General features: G+C 41.4%; 1 protein-coding gene and 1 pseudogene across 27 annotated transcripts in view; one reads left to right on the top strand and one right to left on the bottom strand.

Moving 5' to 3' along the window:
* USP28 (ubiquitin specific peptidase 28) overlaps positions 1–18,275 on the bottom strand; it is a 79,998-nt gene that overhangs the window by 50,127 nt on the left and 11,596 nt on the right. For 15 of the 27 annotated variants that reach the window (XM_021926568.2, XM_021926570.2, XM_021926565.2 and 12 more), the window contains exons 2-3: positions 7,809–7,886; positions 6,070–6,202 (exon numbers count right to left, since the gene is read on the bottom strand). The exons of 8 other annotated variants lie outside the window; for them this stretch is intronic. Coding sequence is in view for 14 of the 19 variants with exons in the window: in XM_021926572.2 (XP_021782264.1) it covers positions 6,070–6,202; positions 7,809–7,886 (211 nt within the window). In the remaining 5 variants the exon portion in view is untranslated. The remainder of the gene's footprint in view (positions 1–6,069; positions 6,203–7,808; positions 7,887–18,275) is intronic. 4 more of the 27 variants (XM_021926556.2, XM_021926561.2, XM_021926564.2 and 1 more) reach the window with 1 other exon arrangement.
* On the top strand, positions 13,566–13,660 carry LOC116269850 (annotated as a pseudogene).

Here is an 18,275-nt window from a genome sequence, read left to right as displayed (position 1 = left end):
CACTTACATGAAGTATTTAAAGTGGTCAAACTCATAGAAACAGAAAGCAGAATGGTAGTTACCAGGGGCTGGGTATGGAGTTCAGATTTGCAATATGGTAACATTCTGGAAGTTGTTTCACAACAATTTGACTATTATTAACACTCCTGAACTCTATATTTAAAAATGCATAAAGTATTTAAAAATTGAATATTTGTGATATCTTTAGATTTTATGTAATATGTTTTTTACTAAAATAATAATTTCAAGTAATAAATTATCCAATTATCAGGCCAGGCACGGTGGCTCACGCCTGTAAAACCAGCACTTTGGGAGGCCGAGGCAGGCAGATCACTTGAGGTCAGGAGTTTGAGACCAGCCTGGCCAACATGGTGAAACCCCGTCTCTACTAAAAATACAAAAATTAGCCGGGTGTGGTGGTGTGCGCCTGTAATCCCAACTACTCAGGAGGCTGAGGCAGGAGAATAGTTTATACCTGGGAGGCAAAGGTTGTAGTGAGCTGAGATCACGCCACTACATTCCAGCCTGGGCGACAGAGCGAGCCTCCTTCTCAAAAATAAATAAATAAATAAATAATCAATCCAATTATCACTATAACTATTCCAATTATCATAATTTTGATAGAATATTACCATTCTATTTCCATCTAGGTAAAATTACCTAGATGGTACCTAGATTGTTACCATTTAGGTAACAATCATTAATGGCTGCTGAATATGCTAAGTGAGAAACTTCATAATAGATGAAATAAGCTGACAATACCTAAATACAATTACGATTTTAACAACACAAAGAGGGCAACCAGAAATTACATGCTTCTCAATGTAACAAAATAGAAGATATATACACACCACCACCTATGACCCAGTTGTGCCAGATAAGCATCTGCATTTATAGGAAAGACATGAGACAGAAAAATCCATTGAAAGATACCACAGTAATACAATTGCCAAACTCCAGAATGCGTGAAAATTGACATAACCAAGGACTTGATTTCTTTGGATATTAAGCTGCAAGAAAAGGGGGGGGTGGATTTTATAAATAAATGAGAGTCTTAAAAGACACTTCAAACATACTTAATGTTCTAATTTATTTGGATCATTGTTCTTACAAAAACTGCAAACACTGTTAATGAGATAACCAGAGAAATTTCTACACGGGGTATTTGATGATATTAAGGGATCATGGATGATATTAAGGGATTATTTTTAGTGTGATAATGTTGCAGTTTTGAAAAATAAACAGTTCTCTTTTAGAAATGTTACCCAAAAAGCTAAATATAGAATTATCATATGACCTAGCAACTCTATTTCTAGGTATATATACAAAAGAGCTGAAAACGGATACTCAGTGAAATAGACACTGGCTTTATCATGACAGGGATATTCACTCACTGAAAATGCCCATTACCCAGGTCATGCGGGTTAAGGACACCCCTTCAGTGTGGACCCCTCACACAACATGACCATAGCAAAACTGACAAACAGTTCTGGAAGCCTCATTAGATTTGCTATCTTAACTTCCTCTCATGGGTCTTACAGATGCTAATAAAAAACAACAGGTTCATTAACAGGAAAATGGAGAAAGGCAGATGGGAAAGTCAAAGGACAAAGGTGGAAATGTTTAAAGGATTATTAAGGAAGTGAGCAAAGAAAATGCTGATGGGGTGAAACTAAGGGGAAAAAGAAAGTTTGAGATAACACAGAATTGATACTGCAGATCAGTGGGGAAATTATAGTCTTTCAATTAAACATACTGATTAAACATTTTAATACAGCACTACCAAAGGTGGCTGGACCAAAGGGAACTCTGCTGATGAATCAACATTAAAGGGCTTCAAATAAGTTTCCTGCATTTACCCCAGTTTGAAGAAACTTTATAAGCTGAAAGGCAGAGACCACAAAGAGAAAGATGACCAACAATTGTGTGGGGCCAATGTTGAGGCAGGTTAATCAAGATAAAGACTGACACACAGCCAAGAGTACTTTGGCTGTATCCCTTGCTGGGGACCCAAAGCCTTATGTACACCAGTGGTGAAGCGGTCAGGGTGGGGAGTAGAAACCTTTCTGGGGCTTCGTAACACAGCAGCACAATGCACTGTGATTCTAAAACCTGTTGATTAAGTCCTAAAGGAGGCTATACTTAGGAAAGTAAGGGTTGATGGAATTAGGACAAAATTTTATAGGCGAGTTGGCATATCTGAACCTGCTTCGATGTGAAGTGGTTCCATCTTTTCTACTTGATTGTATTATGGGGATGGATGCTGTATCAGCCTGGAGAATGTTCCCTCTACCTACTCCTGTAAAACAGAAGGCATGCAAACTTGTCCTTCAAGCAATAATAATTAGACATGCTAAATGGGAACCAGAAAGATTCCCTGAGCCTACACAATAGAGTGCTGGTAGGGACAAACTGATTGCGGAGTGTTTACCAGGGCTTATGGCAAAAGCCTGTGGGTGCCTCCCAGAGACGACTACTGAGACTTTGGACTAGAGAAGTACCACTTGAGGAGCATTTATTACCTTGCTATGAGACATTAATTGAAGCTACCCTTATAAATGAGGACATAAAATCATCTTGAAACCTGAAATACTCATGCTGTCTTGTTGGGGGATGTCAGAGAAACACTTCAATGAGGATGGCAGTGCCCAAGAAAGTTCCATGATAAAATGGAAACGGTTTATACAGGATTTTGCTACCTGGAAAATGCAAGGAGGTCTTTGCATTCCCCAGGTCGCAGAGCCTCTTTTCCCCTAAGACTGACTCTGGAATTGTGTGAGGAGCTGCTGGATCCTACCCACACTTGGACAGTTTCCCAACAAACAGCTCTCAATAGACCAACAAAGAGCTGCTTAGTTTGCAGATGGTAGTTCCAAGGTGAATGGTTAACATCGTATTTGGAAGGAAGGTCGCCACTGGGATCAAAGAAAGTAAAAACAAATCAGCAGCATGTGTTGATTGCATGCTGTTTTTCTAGCAGTGATGGAAGAATTGAACAGTGATAAAAGCCCCTGTGTTAGGCTTTTTACTCACTCACGAGCAGTGGACAGTGGCCACATGATCAGGCAGGAGAGCAATGGAAAACTGGCCTATTAAAGGGATGCCCATATGGGGCATGGCCCTATAGAAATTTGAAGGGTGCATTAAAGTAGGACATGTTGATGCCAACCAGAAGAAATCCCTTAAGATGAGTTGATATGGGGGTACTGCAGCAATGCAGAGATGGGCTGAGTCTAGACATGTTCCTTTTCCACCCTCAAGAACAAAATGCCAATAAGAACTGTTCTGTCTGCCAGGAAGAGAAAGATATTGCCGACAGCTATGGGAGGATTCCCTAGTGGCAAGGCCCTGAAGACTGCTGGCCAGTGAGACTAATGCTGGTAACCCTAGGGGACTACAAATGGGTCCTGACAGGTATAGACACTGACTCTGAACTGGGCTTTACTATCCCAACAGACCATGCAAATGCTTTCAGTGCTAAAGAAAACCTGTAACAGAACCACTTAAAAATTTCCACCTTCCTGGGGTGAGCCCTTTGACTCTCCCCTCTGCCTTTCCCCATTCTTTTGTTAATTAACCTAATGTTTTTATTAGCATCTGTAAGACCCATGAGGGGAAGCTGAGGTAGAGCATTTCACATGAGTAGGAAGGGTGACAATTTCCCGATCTAAGATAGCAAATTTGACAGTAATGGTTACTCTCAAGCCCTGTTAAACAGAGTATGAATAGGTAAAAAATTATTTTGGAAAAGACTGTCATTACCTATAAAGTTGAAGATAAGCGTATCTTAATACCTACCAACTACATCACTGGATGTATACACTAAAAAAACTCTTGCATACAAGGACAAGCAGCATGAATCCGAATAGCTCACGGCAGGCTTGAATAGCAAAAGCTTGAAAACAACCCCAAAGTCAACCAACAAATACATACAATGTGGTATATTCAGACCATGGAATATTACACACCAGTGAAAATGAAAGAACTACAGTTATAACCCTCCACATGGGTGAGTCTCAAAAAGAACAATGGTGACCGAAAAAAGTTGTAGTGTGTACCAAGAGAATATGAGAATACATGACAATATTCACAGCAGCATCATTCAGAATAGTTCAAAACTGTTAACAGCCCAAATGTCCATTAACACCACCTCGCCTTCCTCCCAGAAGGTTCCAGAAGGTTCTCCTTGGTCTCTCCTCCCAGAAGCCTCCTTGGCTTCCAGAGTCCCCATTTTCCTGGCTTTTCCTGGGCACTCTTCACCTCCCCAGACCTCTGAACACTGGCAGCAACCAGTGCTTAAGCTGCAGAACCTTTTATTTCTCTTATACCCACGCCCTTGGAGAGCTCCTCAGTCTCACAGCTTTACAGAGCATTTACAGGTTATGATTCCAAGTCCATCTACCTCCAGCCTGGACCTCTCCTCTGAACTGTGCACCTGGGTCTCCACCATCTTGCTGACACTTCTGCCGTACATCTAACAGGCATTTCAAATTTAGTATTCCCAAAACTGATCTCTTCATTTACCATCCAAAATCTGCTCCACCTATAGTGATTCCCATCTTGGTTAAGTGCAACTCCTTTCAGTTGCTTACGAAAAACCATTTTGAGTCACCTTTAACTCCTCCCTCTTTCACAACCCTACCTCCTCAGTAAGTAAATCCTACTGCCTTTACCTTAAAAATACTATATGCCGGAATGCCAGCACTGTTTACCCTCCACCACAGCAGCCTGGCCTGGGCTCCCTGATCTGACCCATGCTCGTCACTGTCCCCTCCCCCACATTCTGTTCTCAACACCACAGTCAGAATGGAAAATGGAAATCAGTTTATATCATTCCTTTGCTCCAAACTCTTCAAAGGCTACCCACCTAACTCACAGCAAAAACCAGTACTTAGGAAGGTTCTGAATGATCCACCTCCATCTCTTTCCATGGCCCCATCCCTTTCAGCCCTCCTCACTCACCGAGCCTTACCCCTGGCCTCCTTGCAGTTCCCTGAGCAAGCCAAGGTGCACTCCCATCTTAGGGCCTCAAATGACTTACTCCCTCACCTCCCCTGCACGTTCTTAATTAAAAATCCATCCCGGCTGGGCGCAGTGGCTCACACCTATAATCCCAGCACTTTGGGAGGCTGAGGTGGGCGGATCACCTGAGGTCAGGAGTTCAAGACCAGCCTGGCCAACATGGTGAGACCCCGTTTCTATTAAAAATACAAACAATTAGCCAGGCGTAGTGGCGGGTGCCTGTAATCCCAGCTACTTAGGAGGTTGAGGCAGGAGAATTGCTTGAACCCAGGAGGCGGAGGTTCACACAACTGCACTCCAGCCTGGGTGACAAAGTGAGACTCCATCTTAAAAAAAAAAAAAAAAAAAAGTCCATCCATTGGAAATCCTGTCCCCAGCCCTCTTTTTTTCTTCATTTCTTTCATTTTGTGCTTTTTATCCATGGTATTTATCATATTCTAGTATATTATATAATTTATTTACTTGTTGAGCTTCTCCCACTAAAAAATAAACTACATGCAGGCAGGGATTCAAGAGTGTTTGGTACATAGTTGGTCCTCATTTAAATAAATGCTAAACAATGAGTAAATGAACAAACGAAACTTTTTTTTTTTTGAGACCGAGTCTTGCTCTGTCGCCCAGGCTGGAGTGCAGTGCCAGGATCTCAGCTCACCGCAAGCTCCGCCTCCTGGGTTCACGCCATTCTCCTGCCTCAGCCTCCGAGTAGCTGGGACTACCAGTGCCCACCACCACGCTCAGCTAATTTTCTGTATTTTTACTAGAGACGGGGTTTCACCATGTTAGCCAGGATGGTCTCGATCTCCTGACCTCATGATCTGCCCGCCTCGGCCTCCCAAAGTGCTGGGATTACAGGCGTGAGCCACCGCGCCTGGCCGAAACTTTTTAAGTGCCTAGAATTGTGCCTGCCACATAGCAACAGCTCAGTAATAAGCTGTTATTACTATTATTTTCAAAAGGCTGATGTGATTGACATGGAACTCACATAGACTTGGTTTCTTATTTTCTGCTAGTTCAGCAAAGGACCAAGACAGGATATACGGTACCTACTTGCTAATACTTCCTTGTTGGCAGCACTCCCTTCTACTTCAGATGGTTCTGTAGCAACAGTGTCTTGACTGGGCTCCTTAACTCTCTCATCAGTGAGAAGGCTGACTGCCTGAGTAATGTCACCATTACTGGCCTATGGGAGAAAAAGACAATAGAAATTTCAAAAGTAATCATCATAGAATTTAAAACCAGTTTTGAGTATTAACTTTATTACCCTGCTGACACACTGAGTACTTTCAGGCATAATTCTAGGGTAGAATTATAAGACTATACTGGACAGGTCTAATGTGCTTGAAGTGTCTATCAAACGCCTCGTTACAGGAGTTTCCATGCTCTGATTTCCCACAACACCCAAACAAAAGTGAAATCTCGATGGAGATTTGTTCCCATTGCTTCAGATACTACTACTCATGATTTCTGTGAACAGTCTAAAGTATGATGTGTCAAAAAAGGGGGTTGGCAATTAACATAGACATTCTAAATCAAGTCAGCCCTACAACAAAAATGCCAAGCAGGCCAGGCGCAGTGGTTCACGCCTGTAATCCCAGCACATTGGGAGGCCAAGGCAGGCAGATCGCTTGAGTCCAGGAATTGGAGACCAGCCTGAGCAACTTGGCAAAGCCCCGTCCCTACTAAAAATACAAAAACTAGCCAGGCGTGAGTCCCAGCTACTAGGGAGGCTGAGGTGGAAGGATCGCTTGAGCCCAGGAGGCAGAGGCTGCAGTGAGCCGAGATCACACCACTGCACTGCAGGCTGGGCAACCGAGTGAGATCCTGTCTCCTGTCTCAAAAAAAAAAAAAAAGGCCAAGCAGTTACCTATTTTCTAGTGGTGATCTTTCTTGTTTTTAACGTTCTATGAGGAAACATTTCTAACATATATGCCAGGAAAGGGAATAAGAGAACCCCCATGTACCTATCACTTATCTTCAACAATTACCTAGTCACTTAGTCATAACCTTTCTTATTTTCTCTAAACCTCCTATACTGTCTTAGATATTCTGAAGCAAATCCTAACCATCTTATCACTGGTCAACATTTCAGAATGTATCTTTTAAAAATATAACCCATGGCCGGGCACGGTGGCTCACACCTGTAATCCCAACATTTTGGGAGGCCAGGTCGGGTGGATCACTTGAGGTCAGGAGTTCAAGACCAGTCTGGCCAATATAGTGAAACTCCATCTCTACTAAAAAGACAAAAATTAGCCAGGTGTGGTGGCACATGCCTGTAATCCCAGCTACTCGGGAGGCTGACTGAGGTGGCAGAATCACTTGAACACGGGAGGGAGAGGCAGCAGTGAGCCAAGACTGTGCTACTGCACTCCAACCTGGGCATCAGAGTGAGACTCCATCTCAAAAAAAAAAAAAAAAAAAAAAAAAAAGCTATTGTCACGCCTTAAGAGTAACAACAGGTTTTTTCAATATCAGATAACCAGTTCAAACTTCCCTGACTCAAATATCATTTAGTTTGCTGGTTTGGATAAGGAACCATAAGGCTTATACAGTGCACTGGTTGATGTTTCTTAAATTTCTTTTACGCTGCAGGGTTACCCGAACCACAAATCTCCCCCAGCCCCTTATAATTTACATGTTGAAGATACTGGGTCAATCATTTGACCTGTAGAGGTTCTGTCCCCAAATGTGCTTTAATTTGGGTACAGAAATAGCTTGAACTGACATAACTATCATATAGACAGCTGCTTGAAAGCCTCTGGACTGGCAGAGATCTGGAAACCAACCTTCAGAGCTTCATGGAGAAAGGAAGGGTCCTGAATGCCTGTGATTTCTCTCAGTTGATTTAACAGCATTTGGCAGCTCTATATTTGCAAAACAAAAAAAAAAACCACAAATATGTCAGTCAGAAAGTAAACCTGGGTACATTTAAAGAATAACTAAAAGCATCTTGGATAAACAGGCCTGAGGCTTGCCCAGACTAGAATGCAGTGGCATGAGCTCACTGCAACCTCTGCCTCCTGGGTTCAAGCTATTTTCCTACCTCAGCCTCCCGAGCAGCTGGGATTATAGGCGCATGCCACCACGCCCAGCTAATTTTTAGTAGTGACAGGGTTTCACCTTGTTGGTCAGACTGGTCTTGATCTCCTGACCTCGTGATCCACCCGCCTAGGCCTCCCAAAGTCCGCTGCGATTACAGTCCGTGGGCCAACGCAAACAGCCCTTCATTTTTTAACTCTAAACAACCAACAAGCTCCAAGTAACAATGTATCGGCTGTCAGAAATACTCTGAAATGCCAAATCTGTTTCTCTTTTAAAAGTTCAATCATGGAAAATACCTTTGGTACTTATGAAAGAAAGAGATGATAGTAAAATTACAAATATATAAAACATTTAAATGTAATATTCTAGCCTTAATGGACACTTAAAAGTTCCCCAGGTTTTTCTTTTGGTAGGCAGTACATTAAGTAGGTCATATATGGAGTCTGGAGAATTTGCATGGATATAAAGATGTGCTATTTCAAGCTTTCCTGCACATGCCATTAGTGTGTATCATTTTTCACTGACAATAAGTTTCCAATCATGTAATTAACCAATGATAACACCAACATATTTAAAACTCTGTTTGATTACTTAAAAAGAAGTACAGCTAAAGCTAGAATTTTCTCGATTAAATAAAATATATAATTTCAAAGGGTATAAAGTATGAAATGTTTTCTCTTCATTAACCTAAATCATGGAAAAACCTAAATTGTTAACTTCCAGCTAAGACAAAATCAGTTTACAACCCCTTCAGCCTTAACATCTTCACTCTATCATTTTATCCTGCTTTACACAAAGACAAAATACAAAACACCGATTTGCAAGTACAGCTCAATCTAAACAACTGGCTGGCCCAACTTGAGACACAATGATCTTTTAAGACGAATGCTGAAAACAAAGTAGTTCAAAATTAATTCAGCAACAAGAAATCTAATTTATACCATTCCTAAGATTACGCTTAAATTAAGTTAGTAATATGTCTCAGAGAGATAGTCTACATTTACTCCCAGCTATAATAGAAACAGTATCTTATGTTCTTCAACAGCTGTGGGCCCAATGCAACACTAAAGTATTACACAACCAGAAATAACTAACTGAAACATCCCTCTAAAGTCCTGAAGAGGTCTGGCGTGGTGGCTCATGCCTGTAATCCCAGGACTTTGGGAGGCCAGGGTGGGCGGATCACTCGAGGTCAGGAGTTCGAGACCAGCCTGACCAACATGGCCCCGTCTCTACTAAAAATACAAATCAGTTGGGCATGGTGGCACATGCCTGTAATCCCAGCTACTCAGGAAGCTGGGGCAGAAGAATTGCTTGAACCCGGGAGGTGGAGGTTGCGGTGAGCCAAGATCGTGCCATTGCACTCCAGCCTGGGCAACAACAGCACAACTCAGTCTCAATAAATAAATAAATAAAGTCCTCGAAGAAGCATCAACAGTCGTTCTGCTGTAGTTAGACTATAGTCATAGGCTACAAATGGAACCCTACCCTGCTGAGACCAGCAGACTTTCACGCTATGAGTCTTGTCAAATCCAGTCACTGCCTGTGCACTGGGAGAGCGATTATCATACTAAAAGGTATCCAGATTCAGCCTAAGCAAAAACTAAAATCGCAAACATGTAATTTTTAGAAAAATTAAATACTAGTTTTTTTGAAACTAATTCTAATTGCATTTGATTTTACTGTATAAAAGTGGTACGGGCCGGGCGCGGTGGCTCAAGCCTGTAATCCCAGCACTTTGGGAGGCCGAGATGGGCGGATCATGAGGTCAGGAGATCGAGACCATCCTGGCTAACACGGTGAAACCCCGTCTCTATTAAGAAATACAAAAAAACTAGCCGGGCGAGGTGGCGGGCGCCTGTAGTCCCAGCTACTCGGGAGGCTGAGGCCGGAGAATGGCGTGAACCCGGGAGGCGGAGCTTGCAGTGAGCTGAGATCCGGCCACTGCACTCCAGCCGGAGTGAGACTCCGTCTCAAAAAAAAAAAAAAAGTGGTACGAATCTATGTATCTCACAAAAATCGCACATGATTTTCTAAAAGATCAACATCAATGTACCCAAAAAAGGGTGGAATAATTGAGACAGGGAATAAGTAGTACATTAATACCAAACTAGCGTCAAGAAGGTAACAATGGGATAATCGCATCTTCATTGGGAATTATTCTGTATAAAAATTAACATTTATGATTCAGAGAAAATAATCCCGGTAAAAAGTAATAGCTGACAGATACTGCTTACTTTTAGCCAGGTACTGCTATAAACACTTGGCATGTATGAACTAATGTAACTCACTGAACCCTCATAACAGACCTGGGACATAGGTATTATGCCCGTCCTACAAAAAGCTGAGGCACAGAGAGGTTAAGTAACTGTACACAAAGTTACTGCTGATAAGGGATGCACTATGCCATGCTGTATTTGAGAAGACAAAAAGATAGGCAAGAATACCTATCTGGTGCAAAAAAATGCAAACATCTTATTCTTGTATTTTATTTATTTAATTAATTTATTTATTTATTTATTTATTTTTGAGACGGAGTCTCACTGTGTCACCCAGACTGGAGTGCAACAGTACAATCTCGGCTCACTGCAACCTCCGCCTCCTGAGTTCGAGCAATTCTCCTGCCTCAGCTTCCTGAGTAGCTGGGACTACAGGCGCCGGCCACCACACCCGGCTAATTTTTTGTATTTTTAGTACAAACGGGGTTTCACCATGCTGGCCAGGTTGGTCTCGAACTCCCAAGCTCAGGCGATCCACCTCAGGCAATCAGCCTCCCAAAGTGCTGGGATTACAGGCATGAACACGGCACCTGGCCAGTTTTTACTTTCAATTAATTTATTTATTTCTCACTCTGTTGCCCAGGCTGAAGTCCGGTGGCGCGATCTGTGGCTCACTTCAACCTCCGCCTCCTCCTGCCTCAGCCTCCCAAAGTGCTAGGATTATAGGTGTTAGCCACCACACACAGCCAATTTTTATATTTTGACCTTGATCTTCGCACCCTAACAAGTTTCTTTATTTTAAAATTTTGCTTGTCCTTATATAATCACAAGTTTCATTACTTAGTAGTGCAATCTGTTCTAAACTAGCTATCATCAGAAGTAGAGATGTAAATATTACATTTGACTAAATCTAAGGTGCCATCGGTTACAAACGAAGAAAGGAAAACTGCTGCCACTTAAACTATGACACAATGTCTTAATGGCAGTCCTGGGAGACATATACCACACTAGCTTCTTAAATCTCTGAACTTTTTCATTTATGTTGAGGAATACAGCAATTTCCCCTGCTTCCAGGTGCACTGCCTGGCACGTGATAGGCAATTCTTTCACATGTTTCTCGGCAACAAAACTTAACACAGCAGAATACATCTATAGTATCTGCCCTTCTGGGTTGCATAAAGCACTTGACTATAGCTCTGCAAGAAAATCTGAAACTGCAAACATTCCTCCAAAGGTAAATATTTTGTTTCATATAAAATCAAATTTATACCCTGCCATTCTGCTTGCATGCCTTGCTTCATATACAGGTTTTTTGGGTTTTTTTGTTTTGTTTTCATTTCAATGTTGAATCACAGTGTAAATTTTTAAGTGACATATGCAATGGCAAGTTAACCATGTATTACTAACAGTACATATAACTTGACTGTCAACTGTTGTTATAACAATAGTAACAGCTATGACCAAGTTCATACAAGTGCAGACAACGGCAACATCACATCTGCTACTTGGATGATAGTAAAAATGTTAAGAACATCTTGATGTCAGAGATCTCAGAATGCCAAATAAATGTGAATCAATGAAATACAGTATTCATATACTAATTTACTAATTATTTACATTTGGCCTTGGATTAAAGTCAGTTATACTGTAATATTCTCATTTATCTTTCTCCATTTTGTAATAGGTAGCAGTGGACATTAATATATCTGGGATAACACAACCAGGAAAGGAAAATAAATTCTTGAGTTTCCTTTTTTTTTGAGACAGGGTGTTGCTCTGTGGCCCACTTTTTTTTTGAGACAGGGTGTCGCTCTGTGGCCCAGGCTGGAGTACAGTGGCATGGTACGATCTTAGCTCACTGCAGCCTCGGCATCCCGGGCTCAGGTGACTCTCCCACCTCAGCCTCCCGAGTAGTTGGGACTACAGGTGCCCACCACCACGCCCAGCTAGTTTTCCTATTTTTAGTAGAGATGGGATTTCTCCATGTTGGCCAGGCTGGTCTTGAACTTCTGGCCTCAAGTGATCCACCTGTCTCAGCCTCCCAAAGTACTGGGGTTACAGGCGTGAGCCACTGCACCTGGCCCAGTGACCTTTTTTTTAAAGGCTACTGGGTAGAGATGACAACTATGTAAAATTATTTTGTATAGCTCCAAGAACAATGTTCTACATGGAAATTCAAATCCAAATTCCTCATCTTGCCATTCAAAGACCATTACCTGATTCCCCGCTTAGCCTGTTCTACCTTTTCTCCTCTCAGTTCCTTACTGCAAACTCATTCTCTCATGCACAGAGTGTTGCTCCTAGAATCACTTGTAACACCACCTACATTATTAAACTATGGTATGCCAACTACATTCAAGGGTTATATTTGTCTTACCTCCTCCATATGAAGTCCTTCTAAGAACTCTGGCCCATACTGTTCTCTCCCCTTTCTCATCTCCCATGTTAAGGAAATGAATAGGCCTGTGACTGAATGTAGCCACTGTCTTCACTTGACATTTCTCATCATTCTATTCTATTGTATTCTACTCTACTCTACTCTACTCTACTCTATTCTATGACGGAGTCTTGCTGTCACCGAGGCTGGAGCGCAGTGGTGTGATCTCAGCTCACTGCAAATTCCACCTCTCAGGTTCAAGCGATTCTCCTGCCCCAGTCACCTGAGCAGCTGGGATTACAGGCGCCCACTAACACGACCAGCTTAATTTTTGTATTTTTAGTACAGATGAGGTTTCACTATGTTGCCCAGGCTGGTCTTAAACTCCTTACCTCAAGTAATCCACCCACCTTGGCCTTCCAAAGTGCTGGGATAACAGGCATGAACCACTAGGCCAAACCTGTTCTCTAATTGTTTTAAATATGAAATTCTTGCCTCCTTTAAAGCAAGAATCATGCAATACACTGCCTAATTGGAATCATCCATGGGACAGTGCTGATAATAAAGACAGTTAACATTTATTGAGCAACTACTTTATTATTTTTTTTCTTTTTGGAGATGGAGGTCTCGCTATGTTGACCGCAAGTGGCCTAACTGCTGGACTCAAAGGATCCTCCCACCACAGCCTTCCAGGTTGCTGGGACTACAGGCACACATCACCATACCTGGCTGAACATTTGTCAGGGAACAGGTGCCTTTCATGTATGTAATCCTAATAACAAAGGTAGGCATTGCACACATTAGGAAATTAAGGTTTACAAAACCTATTTATCATCAAATGACTAGAATTAAAAGCTAAATCAAAGATAGCTATAAAACACATAGCTATTAAAAGTCTAAGAGCTTGCTTGAGCAGTACATTAAAATTGGAACAATACAGAGATTAGCATGGACCCTGTGCAAGAATAACATGCAAATTCATGAAGTGTTCCATAATTTAAAAATAAAAATAAAATGTAAAGAGTATGAATAACAAATTTCACATGCATTATTTATATACATACACAAATGCTATGACATGACCCAGTCTTGTAAAGATTTAGCTAAAGTTCTCAACAGAACCCACACTCCAAATCTTCATAAGTACTATATATATAAATTAATTTTACAGTAACACTAAACCCATCCAGATCCTACCATATTACTAACTCACTTCTCCTGAACTTCACAGAAAGAGGATTTAAATATTAACTTCACTCTACCTTGCAATATGTAAAGTACACACCCAACAAGGAGACAAGACAAAGCCTGTACTCCTCTCACAATGAAGTCAAATAACTTGCAAGAGCCAACAGGTTTGCATTTCCTGAGTTAAATTCACAATGTTTTCACAAAACAAAAAGCACTCCCTTTTCTTGCCCAGAGGCAGTAAAGAAAGACAGGCAAACACAAACCTCTATCAGGAAGGAACTCAAGCTTTTTGACCTCACTGCTACTCAATGGTTTTGATGCAATCCAGCCCACTTCTCAGGAAGGAGATTTTCTTAGAGCAAAAATAACTCACCCACAATCAGCAATTAACAAGATTATTCAGACACTGAAAACATTAAGCTATCAAGTTTTTGTAACAAACAATACCTGGCCTGATCCTACAGTAACTAAGTTAAAACTCTCTGATGAAATAATGCAAAATATTTCATTACTAATCGTTAAAACTCCTAATTTAGCATTGTGATGAGATGCTTTATAGGTTATTCCATTCCTTCAAACAGGGATGCTATTTTCATCATTCTGATGCACATATTTCCTGATCTCAATTGTCTAGTCTTACGAAGAAGACATTTCTAAATTTACAACTATGTAAATAATTAATAAATGTTCCCTTACTCCAAAGAACTACCAAGGTGTGCCTACTAAAATTCCTTCCAAAGCTAAAGATCTGGTTCGCAATTATAAAATAAAACTTAAGTACCCAAGGAAAGCAAAAAAAGAAAAAACAAAAGGAAACAAAACAAAAAACACCTGAAGAGTCAAAGAAAACATATAGCATCAACCCCCAAAACTCTGGCCAAGTGCGGTGGCTCATGCCGGTGATCCCAGCACTTGGGGAGGCGGAGGCAGGAGGATCACAAGATCAGGAGTTCGAGACCAGCCTGGCCAATATGGTGAAACCCCCATCTCTACTAAAAAAAATATATATATATATATAAAAATTCTCCAGGCATGGTGGTGAGCACCTGTAGTCCCAGCTACTCGGGAGGCTGAGGCAGGAGAACTGCTTGAACCTGGGAGGTGGAGCTTGCAGTGAGCCAAGATTGGGCAACTGCACTCTAGCCTGGGCAACAGAGCGAGACTCCAGTCTCAACAACAACAACAACAACAAAAGGGCCGGGCTTGATGGCTCACGCCTGTAATCCCAGCACTTTGGGAGGTCAAGGTGGGCGGATCACGAGGTCAGGAGATCGAGACCATCCTGGCTAACACGGTGAAACTCAGTCTCTACTAAAAACACACAAAATTAGCCGGGTGTGGTGGCAGGCACCTGTAGTCCCAGCTACTCAGGAGGCTGAGGCAGGAGAATGGCTTGAACCCAGGGACAGAGGTTGCAGTGAGCCGAGATCGCGCCACTGCACTCCAGCCTGGGCGACAGAGCAAGATTATGTCTCAAAAAAAAAAAAAAAAAAAAGAAAAAAAGAGAAAAAAACACCTCTGTCTGGACAACAAAGACAGTTGCTAACCTTTCCAACCTCCATAAAACAAGGAATGGCCCTTAAAAGCCCTAGGATTTTTTCAGTTTTTCTTCCAGCAACAATGCCATGCTGATCCAATTTTTTCATGGAATAGAAACCTAAAGTAGCTGTAAGAATATGGCTGTCCAAAAAAGACAAACAGCAGCTTTCTGCGGACACAGCTAAATTCCCTGAAATGGACTACTTAATAATTTTTGTGAATGATGCAAATGTCAGTACATGATGAAAATGCCTGTTTGAGTTTATCAACTGGCTTAAAGTTTTCAAAAACCATTAAAAGTGTTTAAAATTTGGCCACTGTTATATCATGTAAAGGGGTTTAAACTGGGACTTAAAAACAAGAAAAAAAAGGAACTAATCATTATTTACTTTTTAATTTTTTCCATCTCTTTCTTCACATGTACTAAGAAATTCCAATAGTACAAAAGGGTATAAAATGAAAAGGAAATCACCTTCTTCCCACCCTAGTTCTATTTCCCAGGGCTACTACCATTAACAGTTTCTGTTATCTTTCCAGAAATTGTCTACGCACATGAATACATTTTTTCATATGCTACATAATGTCCTATGCCTTGCTTTTTCCTTATTTTAGGATATATTAAGAAAATATTTTTTCATTTCTTTGAATGCATGTCCCAACTAAATATGAGAAATGAGGCTGAAAAACACATCGAACACATCACCAAAAATGAAGGAAAATACAATTTTTAACAACATATTGGTAGGGCTAATTGAAAAACTGGGAAAATATCAGGGAAAGATATGATAAATCAAATTTATATGCTTATAGTTTTAGAAATATAGCAATGATAAAATTTTAAGTTATTACTAGGTGGGTGTTCGCGTATAGTTTCTATTTTTAATAAGTAACAGAGATAGCTGGGCGCGGTGGCTCACGCCTGTAATCCCAGCACTTTTGGAGGCTGAGGTGGGTGGATCACCTAAGGTCAGGAGCTCGAGACCATCTTGGCCAACATGGTGAAACCCCATCTCTGCTAAAAATACAAAAATTAGCTGCGTGTGGTGACGGGCACCTGTAATCCCAGCTACTTGGGAGGCTGAGGCAGGAGAAGGGCTTGAACCTAGGAGGCAGAGGTTGCAGTGAGCCGAGACTGCGCCACTGTACTCCAGCGTGGGCGACAAGAGCAAGACTCTGTCTCAAATAAATAAATAACAGAGATCAGAGAGGTGATGTGGGATTGGATTACAAAGGGTTCTAAATGTCAGGAAGAATTTAGGTTTGATCTGATGAGCAATGGATAATCACTGCAGGTTCCTCAGCAGGGAAGATACATGAAGGAAGAAAAGGCATTTAAGTGGATTAGTCTAGCCCATGTGAACAACTGGTTCAACGTGGGATGACACTAGGAAAAGAAAGCTTGAGTTACAGTGCTACTGAGTAAACTAACTGTGATGAGAGAGACAGAATGCTGGTAGGCAAAACGTCAAAGTAAGGCATACTCTGAACATCTCAAAGAATGAAGAGAGACAGCTTAGTCACACATTTGCAATGGATGCCTAAGAGAATGCCTTTGTCAATAACATAAAAGGAAACCCAACAATGTGATATAACACCCCAACAGAATGAAAGAGAAAAAAAAAACAATGGTCACCCTGATTGATGCAGAAAAACATTTGACAAAATCCAACACACATTCATAATAAAAACCATCAGAAAATTAGGAACAAAAGGGAATTCCCTCAACATGATAAAGGGCCTTTATAAAAACGCAAGAGTTAACATCATATTCAATGGTGAAAGACTGAAAGCTTTACCCGTAAAATCAGGAACAAGACAAAGATGCCCACTTTCACCACTGCTATTCAACACTGTATTGGAAGTTTAAGCCAGAGCAATCAGGCAAGAATAAAAAATAAATGGCATCTAAATTGCAAAGGATAAAAAAAAAGTAAAACTGCATTCACAAATGACATGATCCTATATATACAAAATCCCAAAGAATCTGCAAAAAAGTTACCAGAGCTGGTAAACAAATTCCGCAGCTTCAAGGTAAAGATAAACAGGCAAAATTCAGTTGTGTTTCTATAAAACAGCAGTAAGAAATCAAAAAGGAAATTAAGAAAACAATTACATTTACAATAGCATCCTAAAGAATAAAACACTTAGGAACAAATTTGACCAAAGCGGTAAAAAACCTGGGCTGGGTGTGGTAGCTTATGTCTGTAATCCCAGCACTTTGGGAGGCCCAGGCAGGTGGATCAGAAGGTCAGGAGTTCGAGACCAGCCTGGCCAACATGGTGAAACCCCGTCTCTACAAAAAATACAAAAATTAGCCAGGCATGGTGGCAGGTGCCTGTAATCCCAGCTACTTGGGAGACTGAGGCAGGAGAATCGCTTGAACCCACGAGGTGGAGGTTGTAGTGAAATTATGCCATTGCACTTCAGCCTGGGCAACAGAGCAAGACTCTGTCTTTAAAAAAAAAAAAAAAAAAAAAAGAAAAGAAAAGAGAAAAAACCTGTACATTGAAAACTATAAAACACTGCTGAGGCTGGGTGCGATGGCTCACACTTGTAATCCCAGTACTTTGGGAGGCTGAGGCAGGCAGATTGCTTGAGCTGAAGTGTTCGAGACCAGCCTGAGCAACATGGTAAAACACCATCTCTACAAAAAACACAAAAATTAGTCAGGTGAGGCAGTGCGTGCCTATAGTCCCAGCTTCTCAGAAGGCTGAGAAGGCTGAAGTGGGAAGACTGCTTGAGCCCAGAAGATGGAGGCTGCAGTGAGCCAACATTGTGCCACCGCACTCCAGCCTGGCGAAAGAGTGAGACCCTGTCTCAAAAAAAAAAAAAAAAAAAAAAAGAATTTGCCGGTCACAGTGGCTCATGCCTGTAATCCCAGCACT

This window comes from Papio anubis, chromosome 12, assembly GCF_008728515.1.
Source record: "Papio anubis isolate 15944 chromosome 12, Panubis1.0, whole genome shotgun sequence".
In the NCBI taxonomy this organism is placed as follows: domain Eukaryota; kingdom Metazoa; phylum Chordata; class Mammalia; order Primates; family Cercopithecidae; genus Papio; species Papio anubis.
The sequence above is the reverse complement of the archived record's forward strand: the minus strand, read 5'-3'. Positions and strand labels throughout refer to the sequence as shown.